The sequence below is a fragment of the Pantherophis guttatus genome, chromosome 2, assembly GCF_059756535.1.
Source record: "Pantherophis guttatus breed Tessera chromosome 2, ASM5975653v1, whole genome shotgun sequence".
NCBI lineage: Eukaryota > Metazoa > Chordata > Lepidosauria > Squamata > Colubridae > Pantherophis > Pantherophis guttatus.
This window is the reverse complement of record NC_142064.1, coordinates 256,498,776-256,523,642: the sequence shown is the minus strand read 5'-3', so window position 1 is coordinate 256,523,642 and position 24,867 is coordinate 256,498,776. Positions and strand designations below refer to the sequence as shown.

Below are 24,867 nucleotides of genomic sequence, written 5' to 3'. Positions count from 1 at the left end.
TTATATTTGTTATAATTAACAGGCTTTTACGGTTTTAACAGGCTTTGATATTATAGACTTATATGGTTCTAATAGTAATACAAATATTTATGCTCAACTTTAATACTCCATTATTTAATTTTTCAATTTTTCAATATGTTATTTTTATGCCAATCACCATATTATTTAAACATTCTTAATACTACCATCGTTCTTGTTCTGATTTCTCCTCTTATTATTACTTCACGTTATTATATAAAGATGTATATTCCATTAATCCCCCTCTCTCTAGTTTCTGTCCCCTTTCTTTTTCTTTTTTTTCCAATTTATTGAAATTTATTATAATACAATACAATATAACCAGTCAGACAGTGTTACTTTTCCACACAGGTTAGATCAATTCTTCCTTTATGTTTAGTTCCAGATACATATATATATATATCTTAAAATTTGTATTAAGTTTCATCTAACTTTTGTTCAGTTATCAGTCCATCTGTACCAATCATCCCACACCGTATAGTATTCTGAATCCTCTTTGTCTTTCTAACATTAATTTGTTCATTTTGGCACACTCTAAAACTTTCTGAATAATAAGTTCCTCAGGTGGTGTATCTTTTCCTTTCCAATGTTGGGCATATGCTATTCTCGCTGCAGTATATTTAAATATATTCTTTTTTTTCATATTTAGTCTTTAGTATTCCCAGGAGAAATGTTTCAGGTATCAATTAAATTTTTTCATTAGTTGATTCTTGTAGCCAATTTTGTATTTTTCTCCAATTCCTCTTCTCTTTGGTACAGGACCTCCACATATGAAAGAAGGTACCTTGGTGGTATGCACACTTCCAACATTTTGGGGCTTACATTTGGATAGATTTTCATTAATCCCCTGTTTTAAAATTCTTTTAAATCAAAATTTTAATCTGTTTTAAATTATTGGGATTTTTAATTGTCTCGGGCTAAATTATTGAATCTGGTTTTAATTATGTTTCTAACTTTTGTATCTATGTATTTTATTTTGTGCCTGTTCACCGCCCAAACATTTGGATAGATTTTCACAGGTGCTAGGTGCCATCTGTATAACATTTTATGTTGGTTTTCTTTATATGTTGCCACTTTTTTTAGTTTATAATTTCTATTCCAGGTCGTTTCCCATTCATCCAAATTTATATTATGTCCAATATTTTTGGCCCATGCTATCATTGGCTCTTTTACTACCTCTTCCGCCCTGTCAAACTCTAATAAATAGTTGTATTGTCTGGATAGTATTTTTTTTTTCTGGACCTATCAGTAATTTGTCTAAGCTACTGTATTTTTCGGTGTATAAAATGCACCGGAGTATAAGATGCACCTTAATTTTGGGGGAGGAAAACAAGAATTCTACCTCTGCCTACCAGCATGTCTGGGGGGAATCTGCCTGGCAGCTTCGGGGAATAAGGCGGGTGCCACGATTTGTGGCTGGTCACCCTTCTGGCTGCCCAGCAGGCAGCTTAGGGCAGGCAATGGCCGCAATGACTTCACACCCCTGCAATGTGAGGAGCTGCCGCCTATCTCTTGCCCTTCGGCGGACACCAAAGGCATTGCCAGAGAGGAGGGTCCTGGAGAGGGAGGCCTTGCCAACTCCTCTCCTTCACTCTCGGAGTCCTCTCCTGCCGATAACACCGGCTCAGGTAACAGAGCCACAACACTGTGATGGTGAAGCAGCAAAACATAGAACAATAAGAGTTTGAAAGGACCTCAGAGGTTTTTCTAGTCCAACCCACAAATCTAGCAGGAGACCCTGCACCATTTCAGTCAAAGATGTAGCAGCTGCAGGCTTGTTGTAGGAAAAGTTACAGGAAGCTGCTCCCCTTCTTAAATGTGCTGCCTCCATCACCACCCTTTTCCATGCACCTGCACACACCATTGCCTGCTGCTGCTGATAAATGATGAATGAATAAGTAAATGTTGTGTGCATTTGCACCCAGCACATGGAACAGAGCGGCGATGGCAGCAATGTGTTTAAGAAGGGGAGCGGCTCTGTTAACTTTCGCTACAAGAAGCCTGCATCCGCTGCATCTTTTGGCACAAGAAGCACCTCCAGGTGCACACACACAAAAAAAGAAGTGGCTGTGGCTGCAGGCATCTCGCAACAAGGGGGCCGAGATACAGACTGGCATTCAGCCCAGCGGCGATGTCTCAGCCCTGGCTTGCCTTCACTGGCAGCCAGACATGAGAGGAAATTAAGGACGCATACCATGGCAAAGGGAAAGCGGGTAGTGGACGGCAAGTGGGCAGCGGCTCCAGGAACAGGCCGGAGCCAGGAAATGATGCATTCCCTGACCCAGTCGAGGTGGGCAGCAAGTCGGTGGTGGCTCTATGGCAAAGCCAGAGCCAGGAAATGGTGAATTTCCTGACCTGGTCGAGGTGGGCAGTGAGTGGGTGGCATCTACAGGGCCTAAGGGAATCGCATGTCCCTGGGTCTGGGCCCCGGCCCACAACCCAAGTCGAAGGGCGAGCAGGTTAGGCGACTGGTGAGGCAAGTAGCTAGGCCACATGGCAAAGGGAACTTATATAGGGTGGGAGTGGGTGGGTGGGCCGAGCAACCAGAAGCAGCGAGTAAGCCAGAAGGGATGAGCGAGTCGGAAGAGGTGAGCGGGCAAGCGGGCATGTGTGGACCACCAGGGATTATTGCTACTGGTCTGGCGAACTGATGCCAATCATCCCTACCGGTTCACCCAAACCGGTCCGAACCAGAAGGATTTTACCCCTGCTGTAACTGTTCTTGGTATGTTTTAGCCTCCAGCCCCCTAATCATTTTTCTTGCTCATCACTACAGTCTTTCCAGTGTTTCAATATCTTATTTATATTATGTTGACTAGAACTGGAGGCAGTATTCTAAATGTGGTCTTACTAAGGCTTTGTAAAGCAATATTAGAACTTCATGTGATCTTGATTCTATCCCTTTATTAATTCAGCCTAGGATTGCATTGGCATTTTTGCCTGCTGCCACACATTGTTGGTTCATATTTAAGTGATTGTCCACTAGGACTCCAAAATCCTACTCACAGTTACTGGCATTAAGTCAAATTTCATGTAGTCTGTACCTACACTGTTGGTTTTTCTTGCCTAAGTATAAAACCTTACTTTTATCTATGCTGAATTTCATTTTGTTAGATAGGGGCCCATGTTCAATTTGTCAAGATCTTTTTGGATCGTGAGCTTGTCTTCTGGGGTGTTGGCTATTCCTGCCAGCTTAGTGTCATCTGCAAATTTGATCAGTAACCCTTCAATTCCCTTGCCTAGATCTTTTTTGAAGACATTGAAGGGTGCTGGGCCAAAAATGGAAACTTGAGGTTCCCAGTGCTTACTCTCCTCCATGTGGATGAGGTTCCCCAGAGCACTACATGTTGAATATAATTTGTTATCCAGTTACAAAGCCACCTGATGGTGGTGGTGTTATCTATTCCATGTTTTCAAGAATGTGAAATAATGAATAACTTGGATGAGGGGATAGATGGGGAACTCATCAAATTTGCAGATGACACCAAGCTGGCAGGAATAGCCAACACTCCGGAAGATAGGCTTAAGATACAGAAGGATCCTGACAGACTTGAATATTGGGCACTATCTAACAAAATGAAATTCAATGGAGAAAAAAGTAAGGTTCTACATTTAGGCAAGAAAAACAAAGTGCACAGGTGCAGTATATGTGGTACCTTGCTCAAGATACTAGAGGACAACCATTTAAATATGAGCCAGCAATGTGCAGCAGCTGCCAAAAAAGCCAACACAGTTGTAGGCTGCATAAACAGAGGGATAGAATCAAGATCACGGGAAGTGTTAATAGCACTTTATAATTCCTTGGTAAGGCCATACTTGGAATACTGCATCCAATTTTGGTTGCCACAATTTAAAAAAGATGTTGAGACTCTAGAAAGAGGGCAGAGAAGAGCAACAAAGATGATTAGGGGACTGGAAGATAAAACATATGAAGAACGGTTGCATAAACTGGGTATGTCTAGTTTAATGAAAAGAAGGACTAGGGGAGACATGATAGCAGTGTTCCAATATCTCAGGGGCTGCCACAAAGAAGAGGGAATCAAGCTATACTCCAAAGCACCTGAGGGCAGGACAAGAAGCAATGGGTGGAAACTAATCAAGGAGAGATGCAACCTAGAACTAAGGAGAAATTTCCTGACAGTTAGAACAATTAATCAGTGGAACAATTTGCCTCCAGAAGTTGTGAATGCTCCAACACTGGACGTTTTTAAGAAGATGTTGGATAGCCATTTGTCTGAAATGGTGTAGGGTTTCCTGCCTAAGCAGGGGGATGGACTAGAAGACCTCCAAGGTCACTTTTATGCAGCAGCATGAGGAAATGGCTGGGGAAGAGTCTGGCCAACTCTATTGTTTTATCCTGCTCTGGTATTCAAGTAGGCCTCTGTATGATGTGGCTGGGAGTCTTTCCCCCATTTCCAGATTCTGACTTTCATCCATCCCATCAAAGACAATTGTAAATTTTTCCACTTCTCCAGGTCTCTTGCAGTCTGATCATATAATTTAACAAAATTATCTTCCTTAATTGTAGAGCACCGGGCTGTTAGCCAAATTCCTAGATATTTAATTTTATTTACCCTTTGAACATCCAATCTAGATTCTAATATATCCTTCTGCATCTTTGGAATATTTTTGACCATTTTTTTGTTGTTGTTGTTTGATTTATATGCCGCCCTTCTCCGGAGACTCAGGGCGGCTTACAATGTGTTAAGCAATAGCCTTCATACTTTTGTATATTTATACAAAGTCAGCTTATTGCCCCCACAGTCTGGGTCCTCATTTTACCTAACTTAGAAAGGATGGAAGGCTGAGTCAACCTTGAGCCTGGTGAGATTTGAACTTGCAGTAATTGCAGGCAGCTGATGTTAATAACAGTGCTTTAGTCTGCCGCGCCACCATATCTTGGTTTTATCCTTATTCATTTTTAACCCAGCCTCTCTACCATATTCTTCTATCATCTCTATCAACTCTGGGCCCAACTCTAGAAGGTCTTCTAGAATGAAGACAAGGTTGTCCATGAATGCCTGTATTTTAAATTCTTGCCTTTGTACTTTAAGTCCTTTAATTGCTCGGTTATTCCTAATTTTCCTGAGAAGAGGTTCCAGTGTCAGAATAAATAAAAGCGGGGAAAGCGGGCAACCTTGTCTCGTACCCCTACTGATTATAACCTCCTTTGTTTTTTCCCCATTAACTAGAACCCATGCCACCTGGGAAGAGTGAATTGTTTGTATCGCCTGTGTAAACTTTTCACCAAATTCCATTTTAGGAAGCTGGGATAACATAATTTCCCAACTCATGCTGTCAAATGCTTTATAAGCATCTAAAAAGAGAAGTGCCATCTGTTTGTCTGAATGGTGTTCATAATACTCAAGAGCATTTAATACTACTCTCAGATTATCTCTCAACAATCTATGCGGTAAGAAACCATTCTGGTCTCTATGTACAAACTGATTTTAAAAAACCTGTAGTCTTTTTGCTAGGATGGATGCAAACAATTTATAATCAGCATTGAGCAAGGCTATTTGTCTATAATTCTTAATATAGGTCGTATCAGCCCCTTCCTTAGGAAGGAGAGAGATATACGTCTCTTCCCAAGACTTTGGTATTCGTCCATCATTCAGCACTTCATTAAAGACATCGCACAAGTGGGTCCCGATCACTTCCCAAATTACGTTATACACCTCTACAGGCAGTCCATCTGTTCGAGGGGTTTTGCCACTCTTCTGTTTTTTCAGACTTTCCTCTATTTCCCCCTCTGAGATATTTCTGTTTAGCATATCTCTTATCTGATCTGGTACCCCTGGCAAATTCTCTAGGAAACTGAATTGCTTTCGACTGGTGTCTTCTCTTTGATATAACTCCTGAAAAAATTCACACGCCACTTCTTTTTTTCCCCCAGGATTGGCCACTAAATGACACGATTTATCCCTTAACCATTTAATCTTTCTGCTTTCTAGTTCCTTTTTCAATCTGCTTGACAACCATCTTCCCGCTTTATTGGCATGTTCAAAGTAATTTTGCTTTGCTCTCTGGATTTTTTGCACTAACTCAGCTTGGTCCAATAAATTCATATGGTGCCTCACCAATCCTCTTGCTTCTTTCGCTATCTTATCTGTCGGTTCCTTTTGTAATCTCATTTCCCATTTCTCCAACCTGTCTACCCACTCTAGTCTCTCCTGCTTATCCTCCTTCCATTTTTTGGCCATATATTTAATCACGACCCCTCTCACCACTGCCTTAGCCATGTCCCATATTATTTGTAAAGATGTATCCTCTCATCTATTTTCCTGGAAGAAAAGAGCCAGCTCCCGTTTTAACAACTCCACAAAATCCTTATCCTTGTACAATTCTGCCCTCATCATCCATCGTCTTCTGCTGCACTCTCCTTTCCAGGCAAGCATTAAAGGGTTGTGATCTGCCCAATCATTCCCTAAAATTTCAACCTCCCGTATCATTTCTCCTAATTCTAACGACATCCATATCATATCAATGCGGGACCATGATTTATGCCTGGGAGAGAAAAAGGTAAACTGTTCCCTTGTCAGATAAAAGTTCCACCACATATCCTGTAGTCCAAATTCTTCCCTTAATTGATTCCAAATTGCCGGCAACATCTTCCTACCTTTCTTTTTCACTCCCCCCCTTTCCAGATTTATAATCCTTCTCTCTATCCATTATAGCATTAAAATCCCCCATAATACAAATATGTTCATACTCTAATTCTACCAATTTTTAATATACCCTTTTATAGAATTCCTTTGATTACTATTAGGGGCGTAAATACCCACCAGCAAGATACGTTTACCATGCATTATTACTTTGACCATTAACAATCTTCCCTCTTCATCTGAGTATATCTTTTTAGATTCTATATAAGTTTGAACATAAATTGCCACACCCCGCTTCTTTTGGTCAGCCAGAGATACGTATAACTCACCCAATCGTGAACATCTTAATATATCCATGTGTTTCTTCCTAATGTGGACCTCCTGGAGACATATTATACCAGTTTTTAATTTTTGTAATTTTGAAAAGATCCTATTTCGTTTTATTGGAGCATTTAGTCCATTAATATTAATCAAAATCAAATTTCTAATCTTCTCCATATCCTCACTTCACTGTGGCTTTCACCTTTGTTGTTTGTCTTGTTTCTCGTCGGGTTCCTGGGATTTCATCTTCACTTATATCACTCTTTCCCCCTTTCGTTGTCTCTTTCAGTTTTCCACTCTTTTCCGTTCTGTCACTCTTCTGGTTCTCGCAATTCTTTTGTTCCAGTTCTTCACTATCGGGTTCGCTTGCATTAAACTGGTTTTCATAAAAATCGTGTGCATCTCGAACGTTCTAAATCTTCACTCTCTTTTCCTGCCACGTCATCATCAATCCCTCTGGAAGCAACCACCAATAAGGAACCCTATATTTCCTTAATTGTTCTGTCAAGAACTGGTATTTTTGTTTTTGCTCACGAACATGTCACGGGACCTGCTTTAATATCACAATTTCTCGGTCCTTATAAGTAATCTTTTGATCCCTAGTGCTCTGATATAATTCTTCTCTTAACGATTTTTTACTAAATCGGATGTGTATTTCACGAGGTAATTTATTCCGCCTGGAATAAGACCTCGTCTATATCAAGCTGTACCAGTTCCTTCTCTCTCCCAAGCACACCAGCTACTATTTCCCCAATTATATCTTCAAGCTGCTCGTCTTTCACTTCCATCACATTCTGAAATCTAAGATAGAAGGAAGCACGATCCATCTCCAAATGAATTATCTCCCCTTCCAACTCTTGATTTACTTGCATTAATCATGCTTCACATCTGTCCATTTTATTCTCTGATTTCTCCACTTTTGTTTCTATATGGTCAAATCTTTGTTCATGAGCCACTAATATTTCTTGAACTTCCTCATATTTTGAGTGGATGTGCATGATTTCCTGTTTGATACTTGCCATTTCCTCCTGCATATTTTCAAACTTTTTCATTGTCTGTTCCTGATTCTTTCTAATAGTGTTTTGTATCATCTGTAGCATATTTTGAAGTTCCTATCCTCCAACCCCTTTTTCCGGGAGTCTTACATCATCCACTGATCCTCTTAATGCTGGAGATGTTGCCGTGTGGGTGGGCACCATTGAAAGGGTTAAGACCTTCTTCTTCGTCACTGTTGACATAATTGCAAGCTTCCACCGCCTACCCCACTCTTGCATGCACTGGCTCTTTATCTAAAAGGATTACAAAGTAATTTCAGAGGCAAGAGCCAGAAATCCAATTTTCTACTCAATTCAATCCCTCTGCTACCACTTAATCACTCCAGCCTGTCAGTCGATTTGCTGCTTTCAATAGAGCCTCCCATGCTCCCTCTCGTCGGCTTTCCCTCGTACACACACTTCTCCAAGCAGTCCAATCCCAGCATGGGTTCCTCCGCTTCACTTATCTCTGTGTTGTAGGCACGAGCCTGGCTTCGGGGCTACCATCTGGAGCCCTCTTCCTCCGCTGGCATCCTGAGGGGGGATTTCCCTTCGCAAACCCCCACCGATTTCACTTCGGTGGGCTCGCTAGAACTTCCCCTCTTCTATACCCACCCCAACTAGGTGGGCAGTGGCCAATTCATGCCGCTCGGTGAGTAAAATCTATCTAAGGGACAAGGAGCAATCCACCTTAGCTGTAATGGCCAGTGACGTCACGCCCAGAAATCCCTCCAAGGTCACTTTCAACTCTGTTCTTTTCTTTTCTTTTCTTTTCTGTTCTTTTCTTTTCTTTTCTTTTCTTTTCTTCTCTTCTCTTCTCTTCTCTTCTCTTCCCTTCCCTTCCCTTCCCTTCCCTTCTCTTCTCTTCTCTTCTCTTCTCTTCTCTTCTCTTCTCTTCTCTTCTCTTCTCTTCTCTTCTATAAATATTTGAAAAAGAGCTGTAAATTCCTGGAGAATGACTGGAAGAACCTTCCCATGAAATGCTAAATCAATCTGTTTCAGACTGTAGTGGTGATTTGAAGAGATTGAATTATTCAGAGTACCTCCAATCTGGAATAATAGCAAGGAAAACATTGAATAAAGGCTCAAATTGGAATGTTTTCTTTTTATGTTTCTGCAGCTTCATAGGTTCCTGAGAAACTTCCAACATCACAATATTTCCAGAGATGAGATTTCTTTTGATGAAAATGGAGTTCCTGTTGGTGACTTTGATATCATACAGTGGACATCAGTTTTGAACAAATCAGATGCAGGGGTGAAAATTGGGAATGTAGAAAGACAAGCCTCCTTGGAAGTCAAGATTTCTGTCAATCAAAGTGCCATCCAATGGCCAACTTTATTTAACAAAGTAGTTGAGGCTGCTTGGATTTTGCTCTTCTATTTATCTCCATATGTGGAAATTTTTCTGTTCAGAAATAAGTCTTATTGAGGCCAATTGAGATAACTTCCAAATAAGAGAATGTAAAGCCACATTAATTCATTAGATATCATTTTACTTTAGAGGTTTTATAATAATCTATTACACACTGGAACCTGATGCATTGTATTGTGGGATTTGCAATCTACATTATTAAACTGGAATATGCTGCCATAATTTATAGTACATCAAATTATCTTGTTTTCAGTAAGAGAAAATCCAGATTGTCTATGGAGATTCTCAGTAATGCAGGTCACAGTTTTGTTTTCCTTTGAAGATGTTTCACTACTCATCCAAGAAGCTTCTTCAGTTCTGACTAAATGGTGGAGGATGGAAAGATTTGGAACTGCTGAAAAGACTGTGTTGTAGCCACAATCATTTGCACTATTCATGTGACCCTGAGGGCAGAGATTAATGGCCTCAACAACTTTCAGAAAGACTGCTAATGACCAAATGACTGTATGGAATATAAATCCTTCCATACTCCACCATTCAGTAAGAACTGAAGAAGCTTCTGGAATAAGAAGCGAAATGTCTTCAAGGGAAAACAAATATTAGTTGTCTTTTGAAAAAGCAGCTTTGGGAGAAAATCAAGAATATGAAGGGTTTAGCCGACTGAATTGTATAAGAGAAAGATAACATTAAGAATGTGGTGAGGGAAATGAGGGTAGCTAAAAAAGTCATTTATATATGATTGTACAATGATCAGTTGTAGGAGAAAAAGATAGGGACCCCAGAGAAAGTTAGATGTTGGAGGATTCCTGAGAAAGCAAAGATGGAGAAAAAAATATATACCGTATTTTTCGGAGTATAAGACGCTCTGGAGTATAAGGCGCACCTTAGTTTTGTGGGAGGAAAATAAGAAAAAAAAATCTGCCGTTGTCTACCAGCATCCACCAGTATTCATCTGGCTAGCGTCCTGTCAGTGTGTAAGAGAGTTGAGAGCTGTTTGGAAAGTGAAACAGTATTTGCTGTGGGAGCAACAAGTAAGGAGCCTGGGTGTGGCTTAGGTCAATTGTTCTAAAGCTGCATGCTGTGCTGATCTCTGAAACTGAAACTGAAACTCCTCTGTTCTACTTGTGTTTTCCTTTCTGCTACAAATTCTGACAATCCTTGCACAAACAGCCAGATCAGCTTCAGTAAATTATTGCAGCCTGATTCAGCATGAGCAGCAGATTGGCAGGTGGATCCCAAAATACCCCCAATCAGCTGTTCCAGGCTGTAGGGATTGCCAAAGAACATCACCTCCTCCATGCCACACATTTTTGGTTACATTGGGTGAATAAGACGCACCCAAATTTTCACCCACTTTGCGGGGGTATGTGTGTGTGTTTTATAATCTGAAAAATAGGGTAAATTATAGCATTCTTATACACGCACTAAGAATAAACACCTTTTGCAATTGAATTACTTACATTTTGAAAAAAGAATGAGGCAATGAGTCTGTTTTGAGATCTACAATGGAGACTGATAGAGAAAGAGAATGACCTTTCATTGTCCCCTTGCAAGTAGAGTAATTAAAGTTCATGCCACTACTTCTTGACTGACTTTGCTCAATGTGCTCCTGAGCTTCTGGAAACCACTTGATTTCACTAAATCCTTTTAATTCATACATTGCCTTGACTAATCTTTCTGTTTATGTTTAGATGGTGCCTTATTCAAGATGTACAGAAAGTTGCTCCCCAGGTTATGCCAAGCTTGTGAGAGAGGGAGCCCCAGTTTGCTGCTATGACTGTTCTCTGTGTATGGAAGGAACATTCTCTGGGCAAGAAGGTACAGTAGGTGGCTCCAAAAATAACCCCCCAAAATTCAAGATACAATCAATATTCTATCTTGTTTTTTGGGGGAGTATTTGATCAAGAAGTAAGAAAAACAATACATTTCTTGAAGGCATCCACAAACTTCAAAGATTGGGCACTATCGCCAAATTTGGGTGATGATGTGAGCATTAAAATAAATAATGAAAGGTTGCTGATTTCTATTGAGTTGTTACTTTCTTGCTTTGTTTTAGGAAAGAAGATTTGAGAACTGATAGTCACATTCATCTTCAGCCTTTAAAGAGTGTTAACTAATGTAGTATCACATGGATATTCCTGGGGAGAAATATTATATTATTCCTTGAGAATGAAGTAATTGATTTCTGATGCGGTTTTCATGCTCCTACAGCTATAGAAACAGATTCATGCTAACCATTTTTTTCTCAGATGCAGCCCATTGTGAAAAGTGTCCAGATGACCAGTATTCCAATAAGAAGCGAGATCAGTGTGTCCCCAAAAATATAAGCTTCTTATCCTATCAAGAATTGTTGGGACTCATCCTGGCTTTCTTTGCCATCGCTTTGTCCCTAACCACCGCCTTTATTCTGGGAATCTTCATGAAATACCGAGACACTCCCATAGTCAAAGCCAACAACTGTGAACTCACCTACATCCTCCTGGTTTCACTCCTGCTTTCTTTCTTGACCTCCCTTCTATTCATCGGTCGCCCCGTGAAAATGACCTGTCTCCTTCGACAAACCATTTTCAGTGTTGTTTTCTCAGTTGCTGTGTCTTCCTTGCTGGCCAAGACTGTCATGGTGGTGGTGGCCTTTCTGGCCACCAAGCCAGGCAGCAGCATGAGGAAATGGCTGGGGAAGAGTCTGGCCAACTCTATTGTTTTATCCTGCTCTGGTATTCAAGTAGGCCTCTGTATGATGTGGCTGGGAGTCTTTCCCCCATTCCCAGATTCTGACTTTCATTCCCAACCAGAATACATCCTGCTGCAGTGCAATGAAGGCTCTGTCACCATGTTCTACTCTGCTCTTGGCTACATGGGTTTTTTGGCTGCCATCTGTTTCTTGGTGGCATTTCTGGCTCGAAACCTTCCAGGGGCTTTTAATGAAGCCAAACTGATCACCTTCAGCATGTTGGTTTTTTGTAGCGTTTGGATCTCCTTTGTTCCCACCTATCTGAGCACCAAGGGGAAATACATGGTAGCCGTGCAGATCTTCTCCATCCTGGCCTCTGGTCTGGGTTTACTGGGCTGCATCTTTATCCCCAAATGCTACATTATTATCCTGAGACCTCACATGAACACCAAAGAACATCTCATGATAAAAAATCATTAAGTTTCTTTGTGTTGGTGTTTATTTTTGTACAGTTTATATGCAATGTAAAATCACATACTTTGAAGTAATGTTTTATGTGTTGTCCCTTATCTTTCTTCATTCCATGAGAATTTTGAATTATAATAATTATAATAATTGAGTATTAAAGTTGCTAAAACAACTCAAATTATCTGAAATAATCATATCCTTCAATTGTCCTAATCTGAATTCATATTATGACATTAATAAAATTTCTGAAACCAGGCCAGATAAACTGTAAACAGACATGTTGTGATATGGTTTTTATGATTAAATTAAAGACTATGGCTAATGATGGGTGTTTTTGTTACTATATACGTTGGTTGTGCAGCTGTTATATTTTATTTTCTGGGGTGATGTTCTGAATTTTTTTTAAAAAAATAGTTAATTTAAAATATATATTTGATTGATCTCCTCTGGCTGGATAATGTAAGATTACTCTAGGATAAATAAATGAGATAGATAGATAGATAGATAGATAGATAGATAGATAGATAGATAGATAGATAGACAGATAGACAGATAGACAGACAGACAGAAAGATAGATGGGAGATATTGGGAAAGAGAAAAACAGAGAGATAGATAACTTTCTATATATTCAGAATAGATCAAATATCAACATGAACATTGGAGCAATTTTAATTTTTTTCTCCATCCCTTTGAATAAATTAATGAGACAAATTATTATTTTTAGCAGTCTTCAGTCAAAAGAAAAATATGTACAGCTCTGAATGATTTTGGGGGGGGGGATCACATGCTGTGACAATGAAGATGTGCTTATGAGAATTAAAATTGGTTCCTGTTTTTTATCCATGTCCATATCCATTTCAATACCCATTTCCATTTCCATATCCTGTACATACAGTAGCATACAGTGCTTTGTATATACAAAGAACTGTGAAGTGTTATATAAGTCTCCTATTGCTATTGCTATCATGAAGAAGACAATAACGGGCCATTGTTTTGGATTAATGCCCCAGGGAATTTTGACTAGATCTTCTTTGTAAACATTAAGACTGATAGTCTCTTCTACATTTTGAAAGATACAAGACATTTAACAGGGGGCTCCAATAGCAATAGCACTTAGACTTATATACTGCTTCATAGTGCTTTACAGCCCTCTCTAAGAAGTTTACAGAGTCAGCCTATTGTTCCCAATAATCTGGGCCCTAATTTTACTGACCTCGGAAGGATGGAGGGCTGAGTCAACCTTGAACCTGGTGAAATTCGATCTGCCAAACTGCTGGCAGCGGTGATCAGCAGAAGTATCCTGCAGTACTGCACTTAACCACTGCATCACCGTGGCTCATCATCTACAACAATAGGTGGTTTCAATATGTCATGATCTGGAATTAACCATTCTGGAGTATCAAACCTTTAGTGAAGAAGATGGCCTCATCCACACTAGACAAAATAAGAAAGAATTATAATGGCCCCCTGCCCAGTTCAAGAGTGTTGAACTGTTTTTCCACATTTTAATCTTTACACTCTCAAGAATAAGTTTGGAGACTAAAAAACCATCAAACTTCCCTGAATTGTTCCTTTATCAACTCTCAAATTAGGATTATTCTCCTGAGTCAAAGAAAACTCTTTTCTCCAACGGCACACTTTTATGGCCAAGGCTCATTCCCAATTCCCCTTCTAATTATCAAAATCATGATTATTTATTCTCCTTTGAACAAGATTCATGGGATTTCCACCACCACAATTAGTTGCTAATATATGTGACAACAAATGGCATAGACAGCATGTGATAATCTGATTTGTAACAGCCTGATCCCTGTTCTGTGATGAGATCAGAGTTTGGGGTAAAGATAGGCAAATACTGTAGCAGTCTGAAATTGCAGATAGCTCTTCCAAATCTGGGGGCAAACTGGACCTTCTTCACTGTAATTGTGGTCTTTTTGTGATCTCTGAGATTTAACTCTGTGCTGAAGAAAGAACTCTAGGAAGGATCTCCTGCAGTATACTGTATGTCAAATGTTGCTGCTGCTGCATACACAGCTTTTTCTGCTTCAGTTTCTGTCTCAAATTCCCTGTGCCAGTATGCTGATGAAATGTCCATTTAAGGTGATCATAGAAGAAAAGGAGTGGTTCCATTACTACAAGCCAGGAGACTACTGGATTACGGGAATAATGTCTGGACTTGTAGCTCGATTGTACCCATTTTCATTCTCCGAGCCTCCAACCTACCAACTGAAAAGGTAATTGTCAAATTGTCCAAGGATTCTGGTGATTGATTTTAATTGCTCCAATGTCGTTTTCCTACGTAACCAAGGTTTTTCTGCAGCCCTAGCCCAGAATTGAGTGGATGTGACTCCACTGAGCTAGGGCTGTAGAAAAATCTTGGCTACGTAGGAGTCACATCCACTCGATTCTGGGCTTTTTTCTTCTGGCAGCCAGCAGGCCCTATGCTGCCCTATGCTGCCTAGCGAGATACTTAGATAGATCTATTTCTGGCTCATTAGCCATCATCAGTAAGCCATACGCACATCTCATGTATCCTCCCTGTAAAGGTACAATATCTATTTTCTTACTTTTTGTAGGCTTTATGTGTGTTTTTCTTCTACCCAGGTTTTTCCTACGTAACCAAGATTTTTCTATAGCCCTAGCTCAGTGGAGTCACATCCACTCGATTCTGGGCTTTTTTCTTCTGGCAGCCAGCAGGCCCTATGCTGCCCTATGCAAGATCCCAGCTCAGAATCCTCTAAATTCCCAAACAAAAACCTTTTTAAGGTCTTTCAAAAACTCTGGCTGAAATGCTAACCAACACTTTAAAGGTTAGTCAACGTTTCGACAAGCTCTCTACCTTGTCATCTTTGGGCCTTTACTATCAGTTTAGAAGCTGTGGGTCATGCTTCATTATACTAGCTGGAGCTTGAATGCGTGTTAACGGTCCAGTTTTCTCTGGCTCCCTATTACCAACTGTCAACTGCAAAGAGGTAAGAATTCTGGTAGGCATTGCAGCACCACTGGTTGCCTGTTGAGATCTTAGCATATCTTCTGTCTTGGTTCTCTCTCTCTCCCTATTGCTAGCTATCAACTGCAAAGAGGAAAGGGTTCTTGTATGCATTACAACACCACTGGTTGCCTGTTGGGAACTCTGCCTATCCTCTGATGTTAAAATTCGAGTTTCCCTCAGTGCAGGTTTCCAAATACTTGATAACCTAGAGGCGTCATCTCGTCTATTCATATTGTGCGGCCTCTTTTCAATTTCGATAGCCTCCCTAATTATTCTCTTATTAAGATGTTCCTCTTTTACCACTGTTCTAGCCTTGTTGAAATCTATATTATGTCCCATGGCCTTCATGTGTTGTACCAAAGAAGAAGTTTGCTCTTCCTTTTTCATTGCATTTTTATGTTTTATGTTTTTATAGGCCGTGCAGATCTGGATGGGGAGAAACAGACTCAGGCTCAACCCATCCAAGACCGAGTGGCTGTGGTTTCCGACATCCCGATATAGTCAGTTGGTGCCATCACTGACTATTGGGGGCAAGTCATTGGCCCCCACGGATAGGGCTCGCAACTTGGATGTCCTCCTGGACTCACGGCTGTCTTTAGAAGAGCACATGACGGCCGTGGCCAGGGGGACTTTTTATCAGGTCCGCCTGATTTGCCAGTTGCGTCCCTTTCTGGATCGGGACTCATTAAATACGGTCACTCATGCTCTCGTTACTTCCCGCCTGGACTACTGCAATGCTCTCTACATGGGGCTCCCCTTGAGGAGCACCCGGAGGCTCCAGCTGGTCCAGAATGTGGCCGCGCAGGTGGTTATGGGAGCGACGTGGCGCTCCCATGTGACCCCCCTCCTGCGCAAGCTGCACTGGCTCCTGGTGGTCTTCCGGGTGCACTTCAAGGTTTTGGTTACCACCTTTAGAGTGCTCCATGGCATCGGACCAGGGTATTTACGAGACCGCCTTCTGCTACCAATAGCCTCTCACCGACCAGTACGCTCCCATAGAGAGGGGCTCCTCAGGGTGCCGTCGGCCAAACAGTGTTGACTGGCGGCCCCCAGGGGGAGAACCTTCTCTGTGGGGGCACCTACCATCTGGAACGAGCTCCCCCCAGAGATACGGAGGATCCCGGACCTGCGCACGTTTCATCGTGCTCTCAAAACTTTTTTATTTCAGCAGGCTGGCCTGGCCTAACTCTCCTCTTTTAAATTTTTAATTTGTGATTTTATAAATTGGGTGTTTTAATCTGTGTTTCAGCCAAAATATTTAATAATTTTAAGGGATTTTTAATATTTGTATTATTTGTATTTTATCTTGGCTGTTCACTGCCCTGAGTCCTTCGGTAGTAGGGCGGTATAGAAATTTGATTAATAAATAATAATAAATAAATAAATAAATAAATGTTCTTCTAAACGCACACTTATTCGTCTATTCGTCTGTCCAATATAAGATGACTGACAGGAGGTACATGGTATTTCGTATATTCCTTGATTTTCCAGCTCAATTTTATCCTTGGGGTTTCTCAACATCATTGATATTTTTCTATCTGTGCGGAACACTGTTTTTATCTTTTGTTTCTGTAGTATCTTGCTAATTTTATCGGTGGTTCCTTTTATATAGGGCAGGATAGCTTTTCCCATCTTCTGATCTTCTTGGGTTTCTCTCTGTCCTGATGTCCCTTGTCGAATTATACTTTTAATTTTATTTTCGTGGAACCCATTTGCTATTAATACCTCTGTGAGAGTCTGAAGCTCTGTTTGTACATGTGCATCATCTGCTAGACGTTTAGTTCTAGTGATTAAAGTTTTTGCTACTGAATTTATTTGTGAGGGATGATGGTGTGAGTGTGCATTTATCTATCTTCCATTGGTATGTCACTACTCTTCCAATTTTGTGCAAAAATTATTCGTGCTGCTGTTGTTATATGAATGATTAAGTATTTTATTTCCTTTTCATATTGTCCATTTATTATGCCTAATAGAAAGGTTTCTGGCCTCATTTCTATTCTTTGTTGGGTTATTTCTTCTATTTGTATTCTGATCGTTAGCCAATATTGTTTTGCCATTGGGCAGGTCCACCACATGTGATAATAAGTTCCTTTATGGAGTTTACATTTCCAGCATGTTGGGGGAGTGTTGGGGAACATTCTGGCCAGTCTGGCCGGTGGGAGGTGCCACCTATAAAACATTTTGTACAGATTTTCTTTATAGGGTACAAACATTGTTAATTTATAATTTATTGTCCATAATTTTTCCCAATTGTCTAATTCAATATTGTAGCCAAAATTCTTTGCCCAAATTATCATGTTTTCTTTAACCACCTCTGCTTCTAATTTATATCCTCGTAAGTAATTATAAACTTTTTAAATCAATTTGTCTTGTGATCCTTGTAAAATTTTATCTAATTCGTATTGGCCTTTTTGGAATCCAAATTGTGCCGAATCTTTCTTATACCTTGATTTTATTTGTAAGTATGGCCACCAGTCAATGTCTGTACCCATCTCCTTCAATTATTGTCTCGTTCTTAGTTCCCCCTGGTTGTTTAGCAAATCTTTGTAAGTTTTCATTTTGGTGTTATCCATGGCGTTTGGGTAGATCTGAGCTTCCATGGTCGATAACCGTTCTGGAATTTTATTGTAGTGTATTTTTTGATGCCCTGCCAAGTCTGATATAGTGTGTGTCTAACCATATGCCTCTGGAAATATCCATGTCATTTATCGGTGCCCTCCCATAGGAATGCATGCCATCCTCGTTCTAGGTCGGATCCTTCCAAATTCAGTAATCTTTTATTTTTGAGTTCCATCCATTCCTTGATCCAGATTAGTGCTGATGCTTTGTAGTATGTTTCCCAATCTGGTAGCGCCAGTCCTCCTCTTTCTCTTGTATCCTGTAGGTGTTTTATTTTAATTCTTGCTTTCTTCCCTTGCCAAATGTAATCTGATATTAATTTATTGAAGTCCTTGAAGAAATTCTTCCCCGGTTTTATTGGGATCACTTGGAATAAGTATAAAACTTGAGGTAGAACATTCATTTTAATTGAAGCAATCTTTCCCAAGAATGACAATTGTAGCTTTTTCCAAGTTTCTAAATCTTCTTTAATTTGTCTTGTTAATTTATCATAATTATCTTCTCTAATTGATGAACTTTTATTAGTGAGCCATATTCCTAAGTATTTTACTTTCTTTGTTGTTTGTATGCTTAATTTGTCTTCTAATTCCTTTTCTTGTTGGCTAGTAAGATTTTTGGTTAGTATCTTTGTTTTTTGTTTATTGATTTTGAGTCCGGCTACTCTCCCATATTTTTCTATTTGGTCTAATAATTTAGTGCCGGTTGTTATTGGTTGCTCTATAATAAATACGATGTCATCGGTGAAAGCCTGGAGTTTGTATTCTTCCCTCTTAATTTTTAGACCTTTTATTTCCTTATCTCTTCTAATTTCCTTTAAGAGAGTTTCCAAAGCTAGTATAAATAACAGGGGGGACAGAGGGCACCTCTGTCTCACCCCTTTTGATATTGGAAATTGTTCTGTCAAGTCACCATTTATTGCTATTTTTGCCGTTTGGGAAGAATAAATTTTCTTTATCGTATTTATGAATTTATCGCTGAATTTCATAGCTTCCAGTTGTAGTGTGAGAAATTTCCAGTTTAGGTTGTCGAAGGCCTTCTGGGCATCTAAAAAAATTAAGGCCAATTGTTTATCTACTTTCATTTCATAATATTCTAATACGTCAATTATTAATCTCATATTGTTTCTTATCTGTCTCTTTGGGATAAAGCCATTTTGATCCGAATGAATGTACTCATTAATTATTTTCTTAATTCTTTCTGTGATAATCGATGTAAATAATTTGTAATCCACATTTAAAAGTGATATCAGTCTATAATTTTTAATATGTGTATGGTCAGTCTCTTCTTTTGGTATCAATGTAATAATGGCCTCTGTCCAAGAATTAGGGATTGTGGCTTCCAGAATTGCGTCATTAAATATTCCAAGTAGAATTTCATCTATTGAGTGTTGGCAATTTTTATAAAATTCTGCAGGTATTCAGTCCGGTCCCGGGGTTTTATTTGTTTTCTGTTTTTTCGCCTCTGTTAATTCTGTTATCGTGATTGGCCTGTCCAATAGGTCTCTATGTGTTTCTTCTAACTCTTTGATATCAGCTTCGTTTAAATATTGTCTAATATCTTCTTCTAAGGGCTCTTCCTGTTTATATAATTTTTGGAAAAATGTTCTTGCTATGTTCTTTTTGTCTTCGTTCCTGTAATGTATCTCTCCTGTGTCATCCTGTAGTTGATGTATTGTCCTTCTCACCTTTTCTTTCTTCAATTTGTACGCCAGCCACCGTCCTGTCTTGTTTGCATATTCGAAGTGATTTTTTTTCACTAGTTTAATTTTCCTGGCTATTTCTGTTTGTGTAATCAAATTTATTTTATGTTTTATCAGATTTATTTGTTCTTTGATCCTTTTGTTTTGGGGTTCGTTCTGTAACTCGGATTCATACTCTTTGAGTTCCTTCAACAAGTTGTCTCTTTTCTGTTGTTTTTCTTTGTTTTTCTTCACCAAGTATGCTATTGTCAGACCTCTTATATAGGTTTTTGCCGTGTCCCACAAGTTTTGAAGGGATGTTTGCTCTTTGTTGTTGATCTCGAAAAATATTTTCATTTCTTTTTCTATTATTTGTATATATTCTTTGTCTTTTAAGATTTCAGTGTTCATCATCCATCTCTTCTTCTTCCTGTAGCCTTTCCAAATTATTTTTAGCGGACTATGATCTGCCCATGTGTTTGTCATTATTTCTATTTCTTCTAGGTCTTTCCTAAGATCATTGTCATCCAGGCCATATCTATCCTGGACCAGGATAGATGTGGATTGGAGTAGAACGTATACTGTTTTTTTTTTCTTTATTTATTTCCCTCCAAGCGTCCTGAAGACATAATTCTTGTGCCATTTCCTTAAAGGTATCTGAAAGGGTTTTTTTCCTAGTTTTATTTTTCCTAGTACTCCAATAGTCTTTTTCTGTGTCTGAGATTGCATTGAAGTTGCCTACAAGGCAAATATTCTCGTAATCCAAGTCTTTTACTTTGTTATGTATGTTTTTGAAGAAGGCACGTTGATTCTCATTTGGAGCATAAATCGAGATCAATAGTATTGTTTTTAATTCTGTTTGTATTTCGATCATTAGAACTCTTCCCTCATTATCTGTGTATACCTGTTTAGTTTTTAGATGTTTTCTAATGTAGACTGCAATGCCTCTTTTTTTTTTTTTTTTTGTTCTGCTAGTGAAGTGTAAAGGTTTTCTAATCTTGTGTTTTCTAATATCTTTTGGTGTTGTTTTTTGATATGCACTTCCCGTAAATTAATTATGTCCATCTCAAATTTTTTTTATTAAAAAGTTTTTATTTTATAAACAAGCATACATACAATATATAATCAATCAATCAGTGTATCATCTGAATACATCTTTTTTCCTCTTACTCCTCCAATATTTATCATATCTTGATATTATCATTTCATTTGTTATAACATTTTCCCCACATTTACTTTTATATTTGTACCTTTATCTATTCAACAATTTTATCCCAACCCAACCCTCCCCCCTCCCCACCCCCACCCAACTTCCCAGAGCAAAAACAGGGTATAATATTTAACAAGCAAAAGCTAAAATATACTAACCTACTACAAAATTTAAAACTCCCTCACACTCTTTAACTCCTCTTTTACAAATTCATCAACCTCCCTTTTGTAAATTCTCAAAATCAATTGAGTTAAATCCTTTCTTCCTGAATATAAAAGCCTTTTTCTTGGTATGTAAGCCAATAACTTTAACAATATTACAAACATTAACAAACACTGATAAGTTTCATTTTCATCCCTCAAACACCTTTCTTTTTCATCATTGCTCCCTAATAAGATTCTAAATTAAACATTTATCCTCTTTATTCCTTCATAAACCAATTATCAATTTCTAACTATTCAGCATTAAAAATTCTAAATTAAACATTTTAAAACTTTAAACATTTTATCACCTATACCTTTTAAAATAGTATAATCTTATATTAAACATTTTAAAAACCTCTTAATGCATCAATAAGACCTTCTTAATTCATTTCTCAAAATATAAATTTCAAAACGTTCAGGAAACTATCCCTTAAATTTTTAATTAACCATTTCTATATTTTTTCCAGTCCTCCTTCCTCAATCAACATTGCTCCCTAATAAAGTTCTAAATTAAACATTTATCCTCTTTAATCCTTCATAAAATTAAACATTTTAAAACTTTAAACATTTTATCTCACATACCTTCTTAAAATACTATAATCTTATGTTAAACATTTTAAAAATCTCTTAATACATCAATAAGACATTAAATCATTTCTCAAAATATAAATTTTAAGCCCTTCAGAAAGGTATCCCTCAAATTTTTAGGTAGCCATTTTAATACCTCTATAACTCTTAAAAAACTATCATTTTTACCTCGATAACTCTTAAAAAGCTATCATTTTTATATCCAAAACCAATTGTAATAACACACTTCCTTTATATTATTATCTTAGAATAAACTTTAAAAATACAAATTTAATTAAGCTTCTCAACCTATTGCCAAAATCCTTCCCAAAAAAGATTAATCTTCACTTCTTCCCTTCTTTCTGTATTTTTTCCAGTCCTTTTTCTTTGATAATTCTTTCTTCTTCAGCATTGCTCCTCCTCCTGCTTTTATTTTCGAAAATTTTAAAATTTGGATTTGAGGTTGATGTCTCTTTGAAAGTTTTTGTCTTCTTAAAGTTATTTCATTTAATTTGAAACCCCCATAAATCTCTCTCAAGTCCTCCTGATTAAACTCTTCCAGATTCCTTTGCTTTCCCCTCTTGGTCTGGAAAGCATCCTTTTTATCCAAAGTCACATTAAACTGGATTTCTGCCCCATCTTCTTCCAACAGCTCACTACTGTCTAACAAGCCTTGAAATGATACTATATTCTCCTTTGTTTCCATGTTTTGAGTCAAAACAGTTTCCTCTTCCTGAGACCTTTCATCAAAAAAACCTTTAAGACTTTCCAGTAAAGCAGTGGTTTGTGACTCAAAAATTTCATGTATTATAACTCTTATTGGTGTATTTGCTGGTGTATGTAAAAATAGTCCTTCAGCACTTTCAAAGGTACCAGCCATTTTCTTTTTTTTTTCAAAGTCCAATTATTCACACAATTTAAAAATGTAAATTAGTTGAAATCAATTACATAGTCTTTTGCTTTCCACTTCCACTTTAAATCTTTTTCTCAATGTGTAATCTGGTAGTTGTTAACAATGTTGCAAACGTTAAAAAGCCCTTTCACTGATAAGTTTCATTTTCACGCCCTCAGGTGCCATTTTCCCCTTTTTTTAAACGGAGTTAAAGCTCAATACTTGCTTTTTGTCGTTCTCCTGATTTTGCTCTGCCAGCATCCAAAGTCATGATGTCTTATAAAACTTAAAATTGCATTGCTGGTGTGGTCGCTATGCCTCGGTCTGCAAAAGGCAGACTCACCCCGGATCTGGAGCTAATGAAGGGCTTTCAGGGAGCTCTCACCCTGCAAACCCCAGGCTTAAAAAGAAAAAAACCTGGGGGTCTAGGGGAGCTCTACCCAGACCCTTCTGCTCTTCTCTCCCCCTTTTTCCCAGGGGGAGATTTTTTAGCCATTAGACAGCTGGTTTTCGCTGTTCTAGTGGCTATACAGATCGTGGGGCTGGAGCTCCGACAGAAGCATCCGTTAGGTGTTCGCGGAGCCACCGGAAGTCATTATTAAACATCTCCCATCTCCAATTTTTGTAGTTTGGTGAATGTCCAGGTTCTTTTGATTGGGGCATTTAATCTGTTTATATTGATTGAAATCATTTTTATTTCCTGTTCCATCTTTCTTCCTATCTATTTGTTGTCTTTAGTTTCCTTGTGTTTCTTGTTATTCTTTGCGTTTTTCCCCTTGCTCCTTCTCTCTCCATTTTTTCTCTTTCCAGTCTTCTCTTCTCCTCTTGTTCCTCTTCTGTTTCTTCTATGGGTTGTGCTTCCTGGCTCTTATTTTCCGATTCCTCTCTGGATTCTTGGTCTTCTTCCAGGCCAAGTATTGGTCGAAAAACTCCTGGGCTCCTTCCAGGTTGTCTATCTTAACTTTCTTGTCCTGCCACAAAATTAAAATGCCATCTGGTAGTAACCAACGGAACATCACTTTGTGTTTATTTAGTTGTGATGTGAGGAAGTTGTAGTTTTTCCTCTGATCTCTTATGCATCTAGGAATTTGTTTCAATGTTATTATTTCCTTCCCTTTGTAGATGATTGCCTCCTCTCTCATTTTTCTATATATCTCCTCTTTTATCGTTTTCTTTGTAAATCAAACGTGCACTTCTTTTGGCAGTTTGTTCCTACGTGCATAATTGGTGTGTACCCTGTAAACTTCATCTATATCCCTTCGTATGTCATCCTTATCTCTTTGTGTTGTTTCAGCCAAAATCTCCATCATAATCTCTCCCAGATCTTCCTCTTTGGTTTCTGCTATGTTCTGGAACCTTAAGTAAAATGATGCCTTCTCCATTTCGAAGAAAGTTAGTGAGTCTTCCAGCTCTCGATTACTTGCCATCTGTTGTTCTTCTAGCATTTCTACTTTCTTGACCGTCTGTTCCATTTTAAGTTCTGTCTTTTGTATCCTTTGTTCATTTTTGGCAATGTTCTGTTGGATCCTTTCTATCTTGTCATCCATTTTCTTTATGTAGTCATTTATCTCTCCCACATCAGATTTCAAATCGTTGTGATTTCTTTTCGTCTCCTCATGGTTATTAGCAATTGATTCCTGAGTCTTGTTCATCACTTCCTGTATCATTGCCAGGACTGACTGAATATTTTGTATGCTGGAAATGGAGCCTGCCTTTTCTTTTTCAGTTCCAAGCATCATTTCTATAGATCTCTCCTGAGCAGGAGATGCTGTAAGGAGGCTTGAGTTGAAGTTATTTTCTTGTTTGCTTTGGTTATAGTAGTTGTTCCAGTGCTTGTCATCTTAACTATTTTTTTGTAAATTCTTCCAAAATTTCATGCACTGAACTACTCTTATTATGTTTCAGTTCTGTTGTCTATTAACCTTACAACTCTTAATGCTTTTTTAGCAATGCTGATATAATGAGCTTTGGAGGATAGATCGTCAGAGATAAGTACACCTAGGTCCTTAACAAGGTGAGGGTCATCTACTAGATCAATGCCACCTATCTCATACTTGACATTCTGACTTTGTTTACCAATATGTAAGATAGGGCATTTATTAATCAAAATTTGACCATTCAGACACATAATCGTGATCACTTTGCAAAATAACAGAATTATCTGTAGAATTGAATAATTTTACATCATCAGCAAAAAGAATGCAATTGCTTTTAAG

At 38.6% G+C, this 24,867-nt stretch overlaps 1 protein-coding gene across 1 annotated transcript; it reads left to right on the top strand.

The window, feature by feature from the left end:
- The first annotated feature begins 10,942 nt into the window (after window positions 1–10,942).
- LOC117656206 (vomeronasal type-2 receptor 26-like) lies at window positions 10,943–12,805 on the top strand. The gene is made up of 2 exons (XM_034404312.3): window positions 10,943–11,168; window positions 11,600–12,805. Exons 1-2 carry the CDS (start codon window positions 11,042–11,044, stop codon window positions 12,499–12,501), a joined length of 1,029 nt encoding a protein of 342 aa, XP_034260203.3. The 5' UTR covers window positions 10,943–11,041; the 3' UTR covers window positions 12,502–12,805.
- The last annotated feature ends 12,062 nt before the right edge of the window (window positions 12,806–24,867 follow it).

Bases quoted from the DNA above. Each gene is read 5' to 3' on its own strand.
- LOC117656206 (XM_034404312.3), top strand. From the start codon at position 11,042: ATGGTGCCTTATTCAAGATGTACAGAAAGTTGCTCCCCAGGTTATGCC. The intron at 11,169-11,599 runs GTACAGTAGGTG...TTTTTTTCTCAG, and splicing joins AACATTCTCTGGGCAAGAAG to ATGCAGCCCATTGTGAAAAG.